This window comes from Astatotilapia calliptera, chromosome 5, assembly GCF_900246225.1.
Source record: "Astatotilapia calliptera chromosome 5, fAstCal1.2, whole genome shotgun sequence".
In the NCBI taxonomy this organism is placed as follows: domain Eukaryota; kingdom Metazoa; phylum Chordata; class Actinopteri; order Cichliformes; family Cichlidae; genus Astatotilapia; species Astatotilapia calliptera.
Window position 1 is genome coordinate 21,686,566 of NC_039306.1, and position 14,735 is coordinate 21,701,300.

The 14,735-nt window shown below is 38.9% G+C and overlaps 1 protein-coding gene and 1 long non-coding RNA gene across 4 annotated transcripts; one reads left to right on the top strand and one right to left on the bottom strand.

The window, feature by feature from the left end:
• Window positions 1–399: 399 nt before the first annotated feature.
• c1galt1lb (core 1 synthase, glycoprotein-N-acetylgalactosamine 3-beta-galactosyltransferase 1, like b) lies at window positions 400–5,783 on the top strand. 2 transcript variants are annotated; one of them, XM_026168060.1, is made up of 4 exons: window positions 400–939; window positions 1,063–1,333; window positions 3,600–4,264; window positions 5,127–5,783. In XM_026168060.1, the coding sequence occupies exons 2-4, from the start codon at window positions 1,108–1,110 to the stop codon at window positions 5,424–5,426; spliced, it is 1,191 nt and encodes a 396-aa protein (XP_026023845.1). In that variant the 5' UTR covers window positions 400–939; window positions 1,063–1,107; the 3' UTR covers window positions 5,427–5,783. The 2 variants fall into 2 exon arrangements, with proteins under 2 accessions (XP_026023845.1, XP_026023846.1); XM_026168061.1 differs by lacking the exon at window positions 400–939 and having other exon boundaries at window positions 947–1,333.
• A 2,073-nt stretch (window positions 5,784–7,856) lies between these two features.
• Window positions 7,857–14,081, bottom strand: LOC113022558 (uncharacterized). Of its 2 annotated transcripts, XR_003272438.1 has the most exons (5): window positions 13,776–14,081; window positions 10,800–10,920; window positions 8,760–8,804; window positions 8,253–8,323; window positions 7,857–8,142 (listed from the first exon to the last, which is right to left on the bottom strand). It is a non-coding gene; the product is annotated as an uncharacterized LOC113022558 (long non-coding RNA). The 2 variants fall into 2 exon arrangements; XR_003272437.1 differs by lacking the exons at window positions 10,800–10,920; window positions 13,776–14,081 and adding an exon at window positions 8,948–9,001.
• Window positions 14,082–14,735: the final 654 nt, after the last annotated feature.

Sequence of the window (14,735 nt, forward strand, 5' to 3'; positions counted from 1 at the left end):
ACAGTAATTATGCACTGGAAGTTTTATCCTACCACATATGTAAACCCCTGTTAACGAAATCAATTTAGTTAGAAAAGGAAGAAACATAGAAGTGAACAGACAAAGAAGAGGTGATGGGGTCAACACATGATCCAGTCGTGTGTTGACACAGGCGGAACAAATGTCAGTCCTTTTTTTTGTATTTTCTCTTTGTCACTGCAACCAGACTTTGCTTCCTTTGTTTATATAACTGTATTTATGCTCAACTTTCACAGTCAAACATATTCCACAACTCACATCTTTTTCTGAGAAAACAAAAGTCATATTATTACGTATTATTTTATAAAGAAAACACACCACTCTCCATATTAACTTATGTGAAAACATGTCAGCGCTTTTCTTCTGAATAAATTGACCGGAAGTTACTTTTTTTTAGACGGAAGGAAGCGGCAGACAAGTTAGATGTAGTTCTTGGCGTGTTTCGTATAATATTAGTAATACTATTGTAATCTGCGTGACAGTTTCACTAAACTCTCTGACTTTATTCCTGTCAGGATTTTTTTCAGCCCGTTGGTGGGCTTAGTAGTTTCCTCTTGCTCCGTGTAACCGCGACGTGATGGAAAGTTAACGTTAGCACTCGGAAAAATAACGGACTAGCTAGTTAGCTATCACCAGCTGTCCTAACACACATGACTGGAGAAACCGATTAACTGGTTATGACTGTGACTGTACTTAGTTCTATTTTTCTTCCGGGGAAATTTTGTTTTCTCGGTTAACATACATATTCTTTTAGCAGGTTTTTACCCCACCCCCACACCCACCATCATACGTGTTAACTTAGCAAGTGTGGCTAGCTGGGCTACCTGAAGAAAAACGCCGCTTTATGCGCGGAAGTGTTTGAACACCTATGGACTAGCTGTGTGCTGTCATAAAGCTGATATGGTTGATAGGCTAAAGCTGGTGAGTAAACCACACCTTTAACAGGGAGTGACAAACACTTGTAATCACGCTCATAGTCAACACGTCTACAGCTCGAGACTGTAGTGAAACTTAGGTCCATGCTTCCTTTGCTCTCGTACGCAGCTGCTGCCAAGTTAAGTCTCTGCCCGTGAGGATATCCGGTCCACCATGAAGACCCTCGGACCCAGAATCTCATTTTATGCGGGCTTTGTGGTGGGAACTTTTACGCTGTACGTGTTTCTGCGGCAGCTTTGGTTTGAGAAGACTCTGCCAATGCATCAAGTCACCACCTTGGCTAGAATTCAGGACTACCAGCAACAGCTCGAGGAGGAAAAGAAAATGTGGAAGAAAGAGGGGTCTGCACTTTTCAACCTCGAGCACCCTCATCACATAGGTATCACAGCATGTGCCTCTTTAATGCCTTAATTAAACACCAATCTGTGTGTTTCAGACTTTGAATCTTCTGATAAATTAATAATTTACGGTATTCAGCTTTGGACTTTGGTCAGCTACACTTACAGCATAAATGAAAACTTCCTTTTTAAATTTCACTTCTTCATTGTAGTCCCTTTTATACCATAGTAGTCTCACTTTCTGCTAGGCAAGTTTGTACATTATATGTATAGGTAGTGAAGCATAGAAAGCCATGGACTGCTTCAGTAGCTACAAATATAGGTAAAAACCTTTCAATGTTTTAAAGGGGTGAAATGTTTTGTCTTAAACCAGAACAATATTTTATCTTCAGGCCAAGTGAGGACGTGATTCTATTTATCTTCAGACTTTTAGGACATATGTTCTCAACAAAGAAAAGGGTTGAGTCCGGTTTATAAAACTTTATCTCTTGCACGTGACCACGAGCTACATAGTTATATCCTTGAAGATTGTACATATTCACTTACTTAGAGCACAGGTTCGGAGTCACCTTGTTGCCTTATTTAACTGAAATGTCTGCAGTAATCCATTTTTTATTTTTCAATATTTTTTATTTTGATTAACAAAAATGTGCTCTGTGTTTGACGATTAACAGAGCCAAGTTACATTTGTTTTAGATTGCAGCTGTTTTCGTTTATTGCAGCCATAACTCTCTCAAGTCTTGTTTATAACTGCTAAGTAGCCTTTCCTGTTATACCTGAGTACTTTCTGTATGATAGGAATCTATGTAAAACCCATGATGCAATAATGTAGTCAAAAGTGGGCTTTACGGGCAGCTGTGTGTTTACATTTCCAGGGACGTGCACGTCAGGACACAATCTAGGATTTCAAAGAGGTTTGTGGTTACAGTGTGCTTATGGCGTAGATTTAGCAAAGAAGTATAAATCCCTTATAACCAATCAAGATTTGAACATTACCAAGTGAGAACTGTGGACAAGAACAAACAAGAAATCAATAGTCATATAATCATGAGGATAAAGTGGAGATGATTGACTACACCCTCAGGAAGCTCAGCAGTCGCCAGGTCTTGACTGGAATCCACAAGGAAGAAGAAAGATGTGAAAGCTCAGGAACACAAAGCACAGGGAAACGAGTGTATTAGCATACATTGAAGGGAAGAGTCCAACTGTGTTAGTGAGAATTGGAAGCTGATTTCTGTAATCCAGGACAGGGGAACAAAAACCTCTCATGTCTCTGTAATTTGTTTAAGTCAGCAGATTTCTAGCAGACCGCTGATAAGTAGAACCATTTTAGTAACAGTTTCACTTAAGCTGTGAATAAAGGTGCATATCACCGTACTGAGTCATGAGTATTAGTTACTAGAGCTTTTTGTTCTCCCTGCAAAGACAAAAGTGAATACACACAGAATCACTCATAAGAGTGAAATGAAATATTCAAAGCATCCATGACACCTATTAAAGAAGATCACAGATAAAACTGGAAAGAAAGTTAAATAAATTTTTTGAATCTTTCAGACGAGAGGGTTTGATCACCTTACACTGCTTATCAGACCAATCAATTGTATAACACTTTTATAAAATAATATAGGTGCATAAATGCTGAAATGGATTCTTTTACCCGTTGGTAGGTGGTTGCCAAGCATTTCATAATATTCATGAATTTAATCGGGTTAATATGTGCAGTACCTGTGTACTATGCCAATTTTGGTTGCTCAAGTCCTGATTATGTTGGAGGATCTCACAGGCAGACAGATTTTGTATGCTATAGTAAAATGTTGCAGGGGTCCGTACACTTCATGGGGTGTTGTAGTGCATGAAAGCATGTTATTACCTGATTGATCCCCACTTTTCCAGTAATCTGGTATCTTATGTATGTGCAAATATACCTTTAGTACTCAGATTTGATGTGAAATTAAGGTGAAGTAATTCATTACTGGTAACTTGCCCAAACTGTTTATCTAAATAGCTGTTGCACTGCACTGATCTGCACTGCTTTTTTGTGACAGAATTATTACCAACCATAACTAGTCTCAGTATTTCCAAGTTCAAGTTGCCATCAGCAAATTAAATGTGAAATCTTGTCTTTTTTTCTGCATTGATTATTTGCGAACCTGGAAGCACAGTCAACAACAATAACATGTGAGCAAAACATCTTTCCATTAGTTTACCCTCCAGGACCATCAGTAGTTGTAGGAGGTTCCTGAAACAGTTGGACTTATCTTTGTTTCAGTCAGTGAAATGATAATAACGTCTCTGTGTCCTTACCAGGTGAGGATAGCCGCATGGCTGATGAATTGTACAAAAAGGTGCGTATTCTTTGCTGGGTGATGACTGGACCCAAAAACCTGGAGACAAAGACTCGACATGCGAAGTACACTTGGAGTCGCCATTGCAATATTGTTGTCTTCATGAGCTCTGTGGATGACCCCGACTTTCCCACAGTGGGATTAGGTACAAAGGAGGGTCGGGATCAGCTGTACTGGAAAACAATTCGGGCCTACCATTATGCTTATGAGCATTATGCAGATGAGGCAGATTGGTTCCTCAAGGCAGATGACGACACCTACGTCATAGTGGACAACCTGCGCTGGATTCTTGCAAACCACACTCCTGAGGAACCTATTTACTTCGGCAGACGATTCAAGCCCTACACTAAGCAGGGCTACATGAGTGGTGGTGCAGGCTACGTACTGAGCAAAGAGGCTTTGCGAAGATTTGTTGAAGGTTTTAAAAGCAAACAGTGTACTCATACTACCTCCGTAGAGGACCTGGCAATGGGGCAGTGCATGGAGAAAGTTGGGGTGCTGGCTGGAGACTCCAGAGACTCTTTTCATAGGGAGACATTTCACCCCTTTGTCCTTGAGCAGCACCTCACTGCCAAATTTCCAAAGAGCTTCTGGTATTGGAGCTACTGCTACTACCCCATCTCAGAGGCAAGTGTGGCAAACACCGTTGACATTGTGTTTACTCTTGACATCACTATTAAAGAGGTTTAAAGAAAGCTGAACACTATTAATATTTTAACTGAATTCTCACCTGCAAAATAAAATCCAATATTTGGATGCATTTCCACTTCACTCCATACTAGAACAATGTTTAAAGTGGACCTGTTATGCTTGTTGTTTTTTCTTTCTGGCATGCGTGCAAAGTGGTGGAAGCTAATATGGATTCTTTAATATTGAGGTTAGCATTATATGCTTAATCTCTATTAGCCAAACGCTGAAGCTTTGGACTGCACTCTCTTGCTTGTGAGGTGCAGCCAGTCTCAATAAAGTGAGCTTACTGGAAGAGCAGCTAATATAAGAGAGTGGTTGAACTAATTCAAAATTTTGTATCTTGCAAAGCTACTCTAGTAGAGTCCAAGAATAAAATCCGCAATAGATCCAGTTTTAACATTATATGTTTAACCAGACTAGCATTCTTTAATCAGTCATTAACTAGCACAGCTACACCTGGTTAAATCATAATCTGCATGAGCATCTTGAACATAATGCGTGTTACCAACATTGTCACTGTCAATTAGCATTTATACACATGGTGTTTAGACCCACAAAATGGTGATATCGCAACAAGACTGTGGGCTGGGTACTGCAGTTTTGTTACAGCCCTACTGTTTAACCAAACTGATGGAGTCTTGCATTCATTTCTGGATTTATCAAGCATGAATAAATAGTCTGACGCAAGACCATTAGTCTTCTTTTGTACTCCACCCATTCACATTGACATTTTCTTTTGTTTACAAAACAAACATTCCTCCATGTGTATTAATAACCATATCTTGTTTTTTTTTTTCAGGGTCCTAACTGCTGCTCGGACATGTCAATATCTTTCCATTACGTGGATGCTGTAGGGATGTATTTAATGGAATATTACACTTATCACCTGCGTGCCTTTGGCTACAGATATCGCTATCAGCCTCCCACCCCACCTGGCTACAGTATAAATAAGTTTGAATCGTGGGATGCTGGGAAAAAAGACAAAAAGCTGGAACAAAAACTAGTCCATCCAGACCTATCCAGAACTGACAAGAGACAGAATGAAGATCCCCCTCCTGTAGATGGTAAAGATGGTCCTGCTGCTGCAGAGGGCAAATAACAGTAGGACTTTGTAGCAGTGTTGAGGGTACTGATCATTAGGATATGCGGTGGATTTGGGGTGTTGAGTGTTTGGGTATCCATTCTGATAATCAAAGTGAAGTATAAAAACTTTGTCCACTTAGACTGCTAGTGAACTTTGACAGCAAGACTGGGTGTGCCCCATGCTAAAAGGTGACCTGTGGCTCTGTATGTCAGTTTTGTCAGGTGTTTTCACAGATTGTTCCATAACAGGACTCACCTTTCTGTTGTTCTGAAAACAAAGTAAACCAGTATTTCCAGTGCATTTTTAAAAAAGTGACTTTTCTGTTCTTTCATTTCTTACCACAAAGTCCCAGTAAAACTTGTTCTAACACTCTTTAAGGCTTGCTGGAGTTGTTAGGCTTCAGTTCACACTTATAGCTATGTGCCTGAAACCTGGTTTATGTCAGATCATATTGTTGTTTACGAGAGTTTGATGCCTCCCAAACACTAGCGTTTAGGATTGTGCTTAAAAGCCTTTTCACATAAAATACAAGGGTAGCATCTCTTTACTTTTTATTTTTGGTTATTTTGTGTTTTGACAAGTTCCTTCTTTGAAGACATGTTTTAAACCAAGACGTTGCATAAGTCTAAAAGGTTTACTTAAGTGAAGTAGTTACAGTTAACTAATAATATTTATGTACCCATTAGTCTGCATCTCTTGGTAAACCAGACATCAGAATTGGTGAAAAACTGCTGTTTTCCTAAAAAGTAAATAGGCTAATCAAAGTGGATCTCCTATTTTTCAAAGTAACAGTGGAAAAAAAAGGTTTTAAAAAAGTGATGAATAGGTCAATCTTTTATTCTCTATCAATAATCCCATGGATGTGTATATGGATGTGTGTGTGTATATGTATGTATGTATATATATATATATATATATATATATATACACACATATATGTGTATATATATGTATACACTCTCAAAATCTGGCAAAATAAATTTTTTTATCACACATTCAGCCTTAATTAAACAGTAACAGCTATTAAAAATGATCTCAGTTGCCAGATTATTAGGTAGACAAGAGCTGAAACAGAATCCATCCTGAAGTTTTCTCTGTTTAATTAACACATCCAGCTGTGCAATGTTCAAACTACACATAAAACATGTCTGAAATTAGTGTAGAAAGAATAATTTATTACATGTGCTCCTAGGTGTACCTAATAAACTGGCAACTGATTGTATTAATATTTGATATAACCGATATCATACGTTACTAAATGTATTTTAGGAAAATATTTTGATTGCATACTCCTCAATAGTGAGGTGACTGTTATGCTTTAAAAGGAATCTAAATTTCTACAATGCCGCCAAAGATTTCACACAAGACCACAGTGAAGGCTGATGAGCCTTTTCAGCTGTTATATGTGATCGGGCTAATTGTGTGGCGCTTGTGGGTCTTTTTCTTTCTTTCTTTCTTTTGTTAAAGAGGACTTTGTTTAGTCAGCAAAGATTTTCTGGGAAGTCAGTTGGATGAAGAACAGGTTAGTCAAACTTCTTTTGTCTTCTCTGGAATGAAAAATGATCTTAATCAACCGACCCACAGCACATTGTTACCTTTCTGTGTAACGTGCTGCACACAGTTTCCTGCATCTTCCTACAGTGGAGTCATTAGCTTGTGCCTTGTAAATTGAGATTGTATGAGCCAGCCATTAGCTGCACACTTGACTTAGCACTGTGACATGAGCGTGAAGAGAGTGTTGATTCAGATGGCTGTTTTATTTTACTGAACATCTGTTGTAATGTGTTTGAGCTTCATTCAAGTCAGTGAATGTCTTTTTTGGTTTTTTTAAGTTTGACAAAGGTGGTGTTATTTTGAAAGTCTTTGCCAGTCAGGCCTCATTTGAAGTTGGCACACTTTGCACATGTAAAAAATAAAATTAATAACAGCTCTTTTGCTAGTTTCTAACCAGACATTAAACCTGTGGTAGATGCAGTAATCACCAAAGGTGAGCTTAAATGCTGAAAGAAGAAGGAGGAATTTGGCACATATCTGCAGAGTGACTAAAGGTTTTCATGGAACGGTGGCCATTTTTTTTTCTTTTTCTTTTTATGACCACATTTTCTTCAAGGTTAAAAATGTATGAGGTTGATATTTTCAAATATAACTTTGTGTTTACACTTGGTTTCTGTAGTATGTGCACGAACACATGCATGTTCACCAGAGCATGTTTTTTTCTTCTCATCTTTCTTTTGGCTGCTCACGTTCACATTTGATATCAGCCGCATCATTTCTAATGGTCCTTGACAATCTTCTCATTTCAGAGTTTTCTTAAAGGGAATGGTGTACAGTGCTATATTTATATTTGGAACGTATTTATATTGGAATAGAAATCTTAATTGAGTCGATACACTTCAGTGTGGATATGAGTTCATTTTAATGTGTGAGCACACATGATATAATCAGTGTGCAGGATTGTTTTTAGTGAAATGGTAATTTAATCACTATAAATAAAAGCATATTTTATTTTATATCTTGATTTTGTTTACATGTATTTGCACAGAGCATTTTTCTCATCACAGCAGAGGAACATTAATCCAGGGTTACTATGACTGAATAATATTTGATGGGCGGATGGTCATTGTCCACAGTAGCCCTGAGGGTTTACAGCGCGATGGAAAAGCCGAAGTTTCACCATGAGGGTTCATAATACAAGTATGTGTCATGTGTCCATTAAACAAAGCGTTCCATCCTGAGGGGGGAAAAAAAAAAAATCCAAAATGGAGTCAAAACATTTCCACAAAAGCGATACATAACTTTCTTTCTTGTATTTCTTTTTTCTCAAGTGAGCGGGTTTCTTACCTATGCCTTCCATCATCAGTGAAACCGCCTCCTCTTTTCTGCATACCTGTTTTCACGCAGACTAGTCATACCTGTTGCAAAGAAAAGTAAAGTGCCTTCAAGCTATGTACACTGACCAAGAAACACTGCTCACTGCTTCCTGGAACTAGATTTGTCACTTGCCATGGAATACCAGACTTGACAGATCCACACCTTTTCACAATCTCAGCCTGAGCTCTTGTGATAGGCGTGAAAAAAAAAAAATCAGGAGAGGCTGTAGAGAGTGTAATGCTGCCTCTTGATTGAGAGCGAGCAGTTGCTCCCAGCTCATCCATCAACAAGTGTGGTTTACTGTTACTGTTTTAACACCTATGCCTAACCATGTTGTTTTTGGAGTCTAAACCTAACTAACAAGTGCTTCCGAAGTTGCTTAAAAGTGACCTGAGATTTAAGAAAATGCATCTAATTCATTTATCAGCGCATCTTCCTTCTAGTGAGAACTGTTCTACTGATTCCAAAGGCACTCACTTGTTCTCCACCCCAACAGATCAGCAAGGCTGTGATCAGTGTCCCCTGCAAAAGAAAAATATTGCATTCAGTAAAGCACAATGATGAAAACTTGTTTAACACCAAATTCAGCTGCTTTTTATGTTAAAACAACTACAGGTTAAATGAGTTTCATTCTTAGGAAAAGTGGAGCAAAATTCTTGGCATACTGTTTGTCAGAGCAGCATTTCTCCGTCCCATCAGACCCAGAAAGCTGTCATAACCCCGATGTCATCAAAATCTCTTCAAATCACGGTCCGATCCAGCCTTGGGGGACAGGGAAAAAGAGTTACAGTGGGGCAAAAAAGTATTTAGTCAGCCACCGATTGTGCAAGTTCCCCCACCTAAAATGACGACAGAGGTCAGTAATTTGCACCAGAGGTACACTTCAACTGTGAGAGACAGAATGTGAAAAAAATAAAAAATAAAAAAAAATCCATGAATCCACATGGTAGGATTTGTAAAGAATTTATTCGTAAATCAGGGTGGAAAATAAGTACTTGGTCAATAACAAAAATACAACTCAATACTTTGTAACATAACCTTTGTTGGCAATAACAGAGGTCAAACGTTTACTATAGGTCTTTACCAGGTTTGCACACACAGTAGCTGGTATTTTGGCCCATTCCTCCATGCAGATCTTCTCGAGAGCAGTGATGTTTTGGGGCTGTCGCCGAGCAACACGGACTTTCAACTCCCGCCACAGATTTTCTATGGGGTTGAGGTCTGGAGACTGGCTAGGCCACTCCAGGACTTTCAAATGCTTCTTACGGAGCCACTCCTTTGTTGCCCGGGCGGTGTGTTTTGGATCATTGTCATGTTGGAAGACCCAGCCTCGTTTCATCTTCAAAGTTCTCACTGATGGAAGGAGGTTTTGGCTCAAAATCTCACGATACATGGCCCCATTCATTCTGTCCTTAATTAGTCAGTCGTCCTGTCCCCTTGGCAGAAAAACAGCCCCATAGCATGATGTTTCCACCCCCATGCTTCACAGTAGGTATGGTGTTCTTGGGATGCAACTCAGTATTCTTCTTCCTCCAAACACGACGAGTTGAGTTTATACCAAAAAGTTCTACTTTGGTTTCATCTGACCACATGACATTCTCCCAATCCTCTGCTGTATCATCCATGTGCTCTCTGGCAAACTTCAGACGGGCCTGGACATGCACTGGCTTTAGCAGCGGAACACGTCTGGCACTGCGGGATTTGATTCCTTGCCGTTGTAGTGTGTTACTGATGGTGACCTTTGTTACTTTGGTCCCAGCTCTCTGCAGGTCATTCACCAGGTGCCCCCGTGTGGTTCTGGGATCTTTGCTCACCGTTCTCATGATCATTTTGACCCCACGGGATGAGATCTTGCGTGGAGCCCCAGATCGAGGGAGATTATCAGTGGTCTTGTATGTCTTCCATTTTCTGATGATTGCTCCCACAGTTGATTTTTTCACACCAAGCTGCTTGCCTATTGTAGATTCAGTCTTCCCAGTCTGGTGCAGGTCTACAATACTTTTCCTGGTGTCCTTCGAAAGCTCTTTGGTCTTGGCCATGGCGGAGTTTGGAGTCTGACTGTTTGAGGCTGTGGACAGGTGTCTTTTATACAGATGATGAGTTCAAACAGGTGCCATTCATACAGGTAACGAGTGGGGGACAGAAAAGCTTCTTACAGAAGATGTTACAGGTCTGTGAGAGCCAGAGATTTTCCTTGTTTGAGGTGACCAAATACTTATTTTCCACCCGAATTTACGAATAAATTCTTTACAAATCCTACCATGTGAATTCATGGATTTTTTTTTCACATTCTGTCTCTCACAGTTGAAGTGTACCTCTGGTGCAAATTACTGACCTCTGTCATCATTTTAGGTGGGGGAACTTGCACAATCGGTGGCTGACTAAATACTTTTTTGCCCCACTGTAGCCTTTTGCTCAGTGTTGTTATTTTTTCAACTTCTTATTTAATACATTTGCTGAAGTGGCTGCGAAGTTCTGCGTGGAAATGTGAGTGCATCTCATTTGACTTAGTCATACCTCTTTCAGTGGATTGTAGGCCTTTTCTTCACAACAGCACCTCACAGTCAGTAAAATGAAGATACTCAATGCAACCAGTGAAAAATGTGTTTCCTCAATCTCTTCACTGAACTGTGAATCACTGGATTAAAGGTAAAAAGAAAAACAAAAGGCATAAGTAAGCTACAAGTGAATTTACACATTAGGGAATCAGATGGGAGGCGTCTCCATGTATCTGTGGTTAAGGTGTTCTTTGTTCTCTGTTGAACTGTCCTCCACAACACTTAGCGATCTGTTGTGTAACTTCAGTTTACAACGATGCAGCAAAGCTGTTTGAGTATAGTTAAATACTGCTTCTTTAAGGCACCAGTTTATCTTAGTGGTACTCATCTGCCTTGTGCAGAACTGTGGCATTCATTTTCATATAGTTGTATGAATGATGCATATCAAATTATTGTTGACCCCAGAGTGTCTTAAAATATGAGTTTTTGAGTATTTGGTTTAAAGCACATCTATTTTTGCATTTGGCTCAAATATAAACATTTAATATGTAGCATCCTAAGCCTATTGCTACATAACTTAGGATGGATTTAGGGTCACCTGATACAGCCCTAACTATAAGATTTATCCAAAAGGAAAGTTTTAAGCCTAATCTTAAAAGCAGAGAGGGTGTCTGTATCCTGAATACAAATTGGAAGCTGGTTCCACTGAAGAGAGGCCTAAAAATGGAAGGCTCTGCCTCCAATTCTACTTCAGAACACTCTAGGAACCACAAGTAAGCCAGCAGTCTGAGAGTGAAGAGCTTGATTCAAAGTGACATGGTACTGTGAGGTCTTAATGAGGCCTGATTATTCAAGACGTTACATATAAGGAGAAGGATTAAACATTCAATTCAGGATTTCACTGGGAATCAAGCATATATTTATTAGTTTCAGATGTAGCCATTCTTGTATTTTGCTTGTTTACATTATTGTATTTTGCACAACTCTGTTGCTTGTGAAGCTCGCACACAAGAATTTCACTCACATGTACTGTACCAATGTACCTGCACATGTGATGTGACAATAAAAGTGATTTGATTTGATTTGATTTGAGAAGCTAGTATAGGAGAAATATGCTCTTCCTTTCTAGTCCCTATCAGTACTCTTGCTGCAGCATTTTGGATCCACTGAAGGCTTTTCAGGGAGTTTTTAGACATCCTGATAATGATGAATTACAGTAGTCCAGTCTCGAAGTAACAAATGCAGGAACTAGTTTTTTTCAGTATCACTCTGGGACAGGATGTTGCCATCCAGAATAAGCATCTGGCTGGATGTCAGATTTTTATGGCTGAGTGCAATAACCTCAGTTTGATTTGAATATAGAAGCAGGAAATCAGATATCATCCAGGTCTTTATGTCTTTAAAGACACTCATGCAGTTTAACTAACTGGTGTGTGTCATCTTGGTTCATGGATAGATAAAACGTGGTTTTAGATGCATAGCAAATATCTGCCCACTGATTAGCCTTAAATATTATGTCAGAGTCTCTAAAGGCCTAATACTGGTTTGGTAAAGCTTCAATTTGCCTCTGTGGCATCACCATCATTATATAAAGTCCATTAACTTTCGTGTGAATTATGTAATCTATTAATCTATTCTGCTGTCCATGACCACAGCCATTTCTTCATAAAATAATTCACTTGTTCCCTTTTATTGTGCTTCAAATGACTTTGTAGATCTCGTGCTGTTAACAGCAAGACATTCTTCCAGAATTTCATGAGCATTCCTCTTGAATTTTGTATGTTACAGCTGAAACCCAAGCTTACAGTGAACTTTCTCTAGTGTGTTCATAACAGAATGCAGAGTAAACACTACTGTTTCAGTGCTTCCTCTAACACCTTTTGAACTAATAACCACGTCAGCTGGATATGGACAATACACAACATTGTCTATTGTCTGCCTAGGCTCAGGGCAGACCAATGACTGGCTGGAGAGATCATATTTCTCAGATGGCTTAAGACTCTCTGCTCGAACTGCTGCCCACGCAACACAAACCCAGATAAGTGATAGGAGGATGGCATTGTCTATTGTCAATCTCTGTCAAATAAACGTCAAATACTTGTCTATTAGCCAACATGAGCAGTTCCTATTTTATTGTTTACATTTTTTTCTCTCTTTTCAGAAGTCTAAGGAGGAGCTTAACCTTTGAAACATTATGCTGTTCATAAAAACTTGAAAGGTGCTTATTGACTGAGCAAACACCATGTAGATGAAGTATTGTGCCACACCTCTTAATCTTTGAATTCAGTTGTATTCAAAGACGAAAGTCAAATACGTAGCCACGCAGTCCACCTTTACAAATATTTATGATGGAATGGGTGAGTGCCACTGTTAGCACTCACTCCCGCAGTCCAGCGACATGGAATTACTGGTAATTCTATATGCCTGTAGGTATGAGTGCAAATAGTTGTCTGGCTCTTTGTGTTAGCTCTTTGTGATAGTCTGCAGCCTATCCCAGCTGCAACCAAGTTGCGATGACGAGTCGCTGAGTCCTGAGGTGGAAAAAGGTGAGCTGAAAGGCTACAAACTTCTTCTGGCATCAACACAAAAACTGTGCTAGGAGCTTCATGGCATGGATTTCAATGTCTGAGCAGCTCCTGCAGCTGTGATGTGTAGGTATGCCATATTTTGTGCATATAGTATGACAATTATTTTTATTTGCTATCACTCCATTGCTTTTTACCTATACTTATATTTATCTATTCTCACCTCATCCCATCTCAACTGGCTGCTAGAAATATGAATAATTAAGGAATAATATAGCAAGTTTTAAATAATCAGATAACTATAGTGCATCAAGTGATACATTTTGACCTAATTGCTTATGATTTAAGTCAAAATGGAATAAAATAGCCATGGAGTATTGTGTTATCACATAATCCCACATTATAATTTAATTCATGCAGTCAGCCATGTAAAGACTCATGTAACGAACCAAAAGTGTAAAAAATCTTACCCTGAGCTGATCTTTATGTATAAACCAACAATCACTCCAGCTTTTCCCTTCGCATCAGAGCAGCGCCATGTCACGTTGAAGCCTGTCTTTTAAGACAGCAGGATTTCTCTTTCTCAAATTTTATATAGCTTGAGTTAATTTTTAATCTGATTAGCACTCCACCCACCACCCAAAACTCTGTCCCACCCTAGCACATGTATACACATAATTTGTTGTAACTGCCTCATTAGATGTTCCTCATTGAAAAAATGATATTTTTTTCCCATTAAGACATAAAAGAAACAGGCAAAAAAATCTACACAAATCTAACAATAAAGCTAAATGTTTCATCCTCATGTGGATAAAACTTTGGCTTAAACATTAAAAGAAAAAAAAGAAAGTAATCTGGAGCTTATTTGTATGCTGAATTGTGTACAGACCTTTGTCCATTCCTTATTTAATGCAAGAGACATTAAAAGAAAATGTTTAATGTGGTATATAATAGCTTTGTGACATGGTGCATCATCCAGCTGGAAGCAGCCATCGGAAAATGAATCATACTTTTTAATCTATTCATTATGTGGAATAGGTTTTGCTCGATTATCTTGTTAGAATTACTCTTCTGTATCTCTCACATGAAATCTCTTTGTCACTGAAATGCATGCTCTTTAAGAAAACGAAACACAGTGTCAGATGGCTTACAGTAACATGTTTGAAGCTTTAGTTTACGTTTGTGGTCAGGGTGTGAACTAACGTTTTAGGGCGTTGTAGCTTGCAGATATTTGTTGCCTGTTACTCTTAGGATGACTTGTGTTACAGTGACAGACATTCACAAGAGCAAATTTAAAGATGCGTGTGTTTTTAATTATTTAGCATCGCTGCTCCCTTTAATGTAATGAGTGACATCACCACATTAAATGTGAACATATATGAGCATGTAGTGTTTGCCACAAGACATTATGAAACTTGTTCATTCCAAAG

Coding starts and splice junctions, on each gene's coding strand:
- c1galt1lb (XM_026168060.1), top strand. CDS start 1,108: ATGAAGACCCTCGGACCCAGAATCTCATTTTATGCGGGCTTTGTGGTG. Junction 1,334..3,599: donor CGAGCACCCTCATCACATAG/GTATCACAGCAT, acceptor TGTCCTTACCAG/GTGAGGATAGCCGCATGGCT. Junction 4,265..5,126: donor GCTACTACCCCATCTCAGAG/GCAAGTGTGGCA, acceptor TTTTTTTTTCAG/GGTCCTAACTGCTGCTCGGA.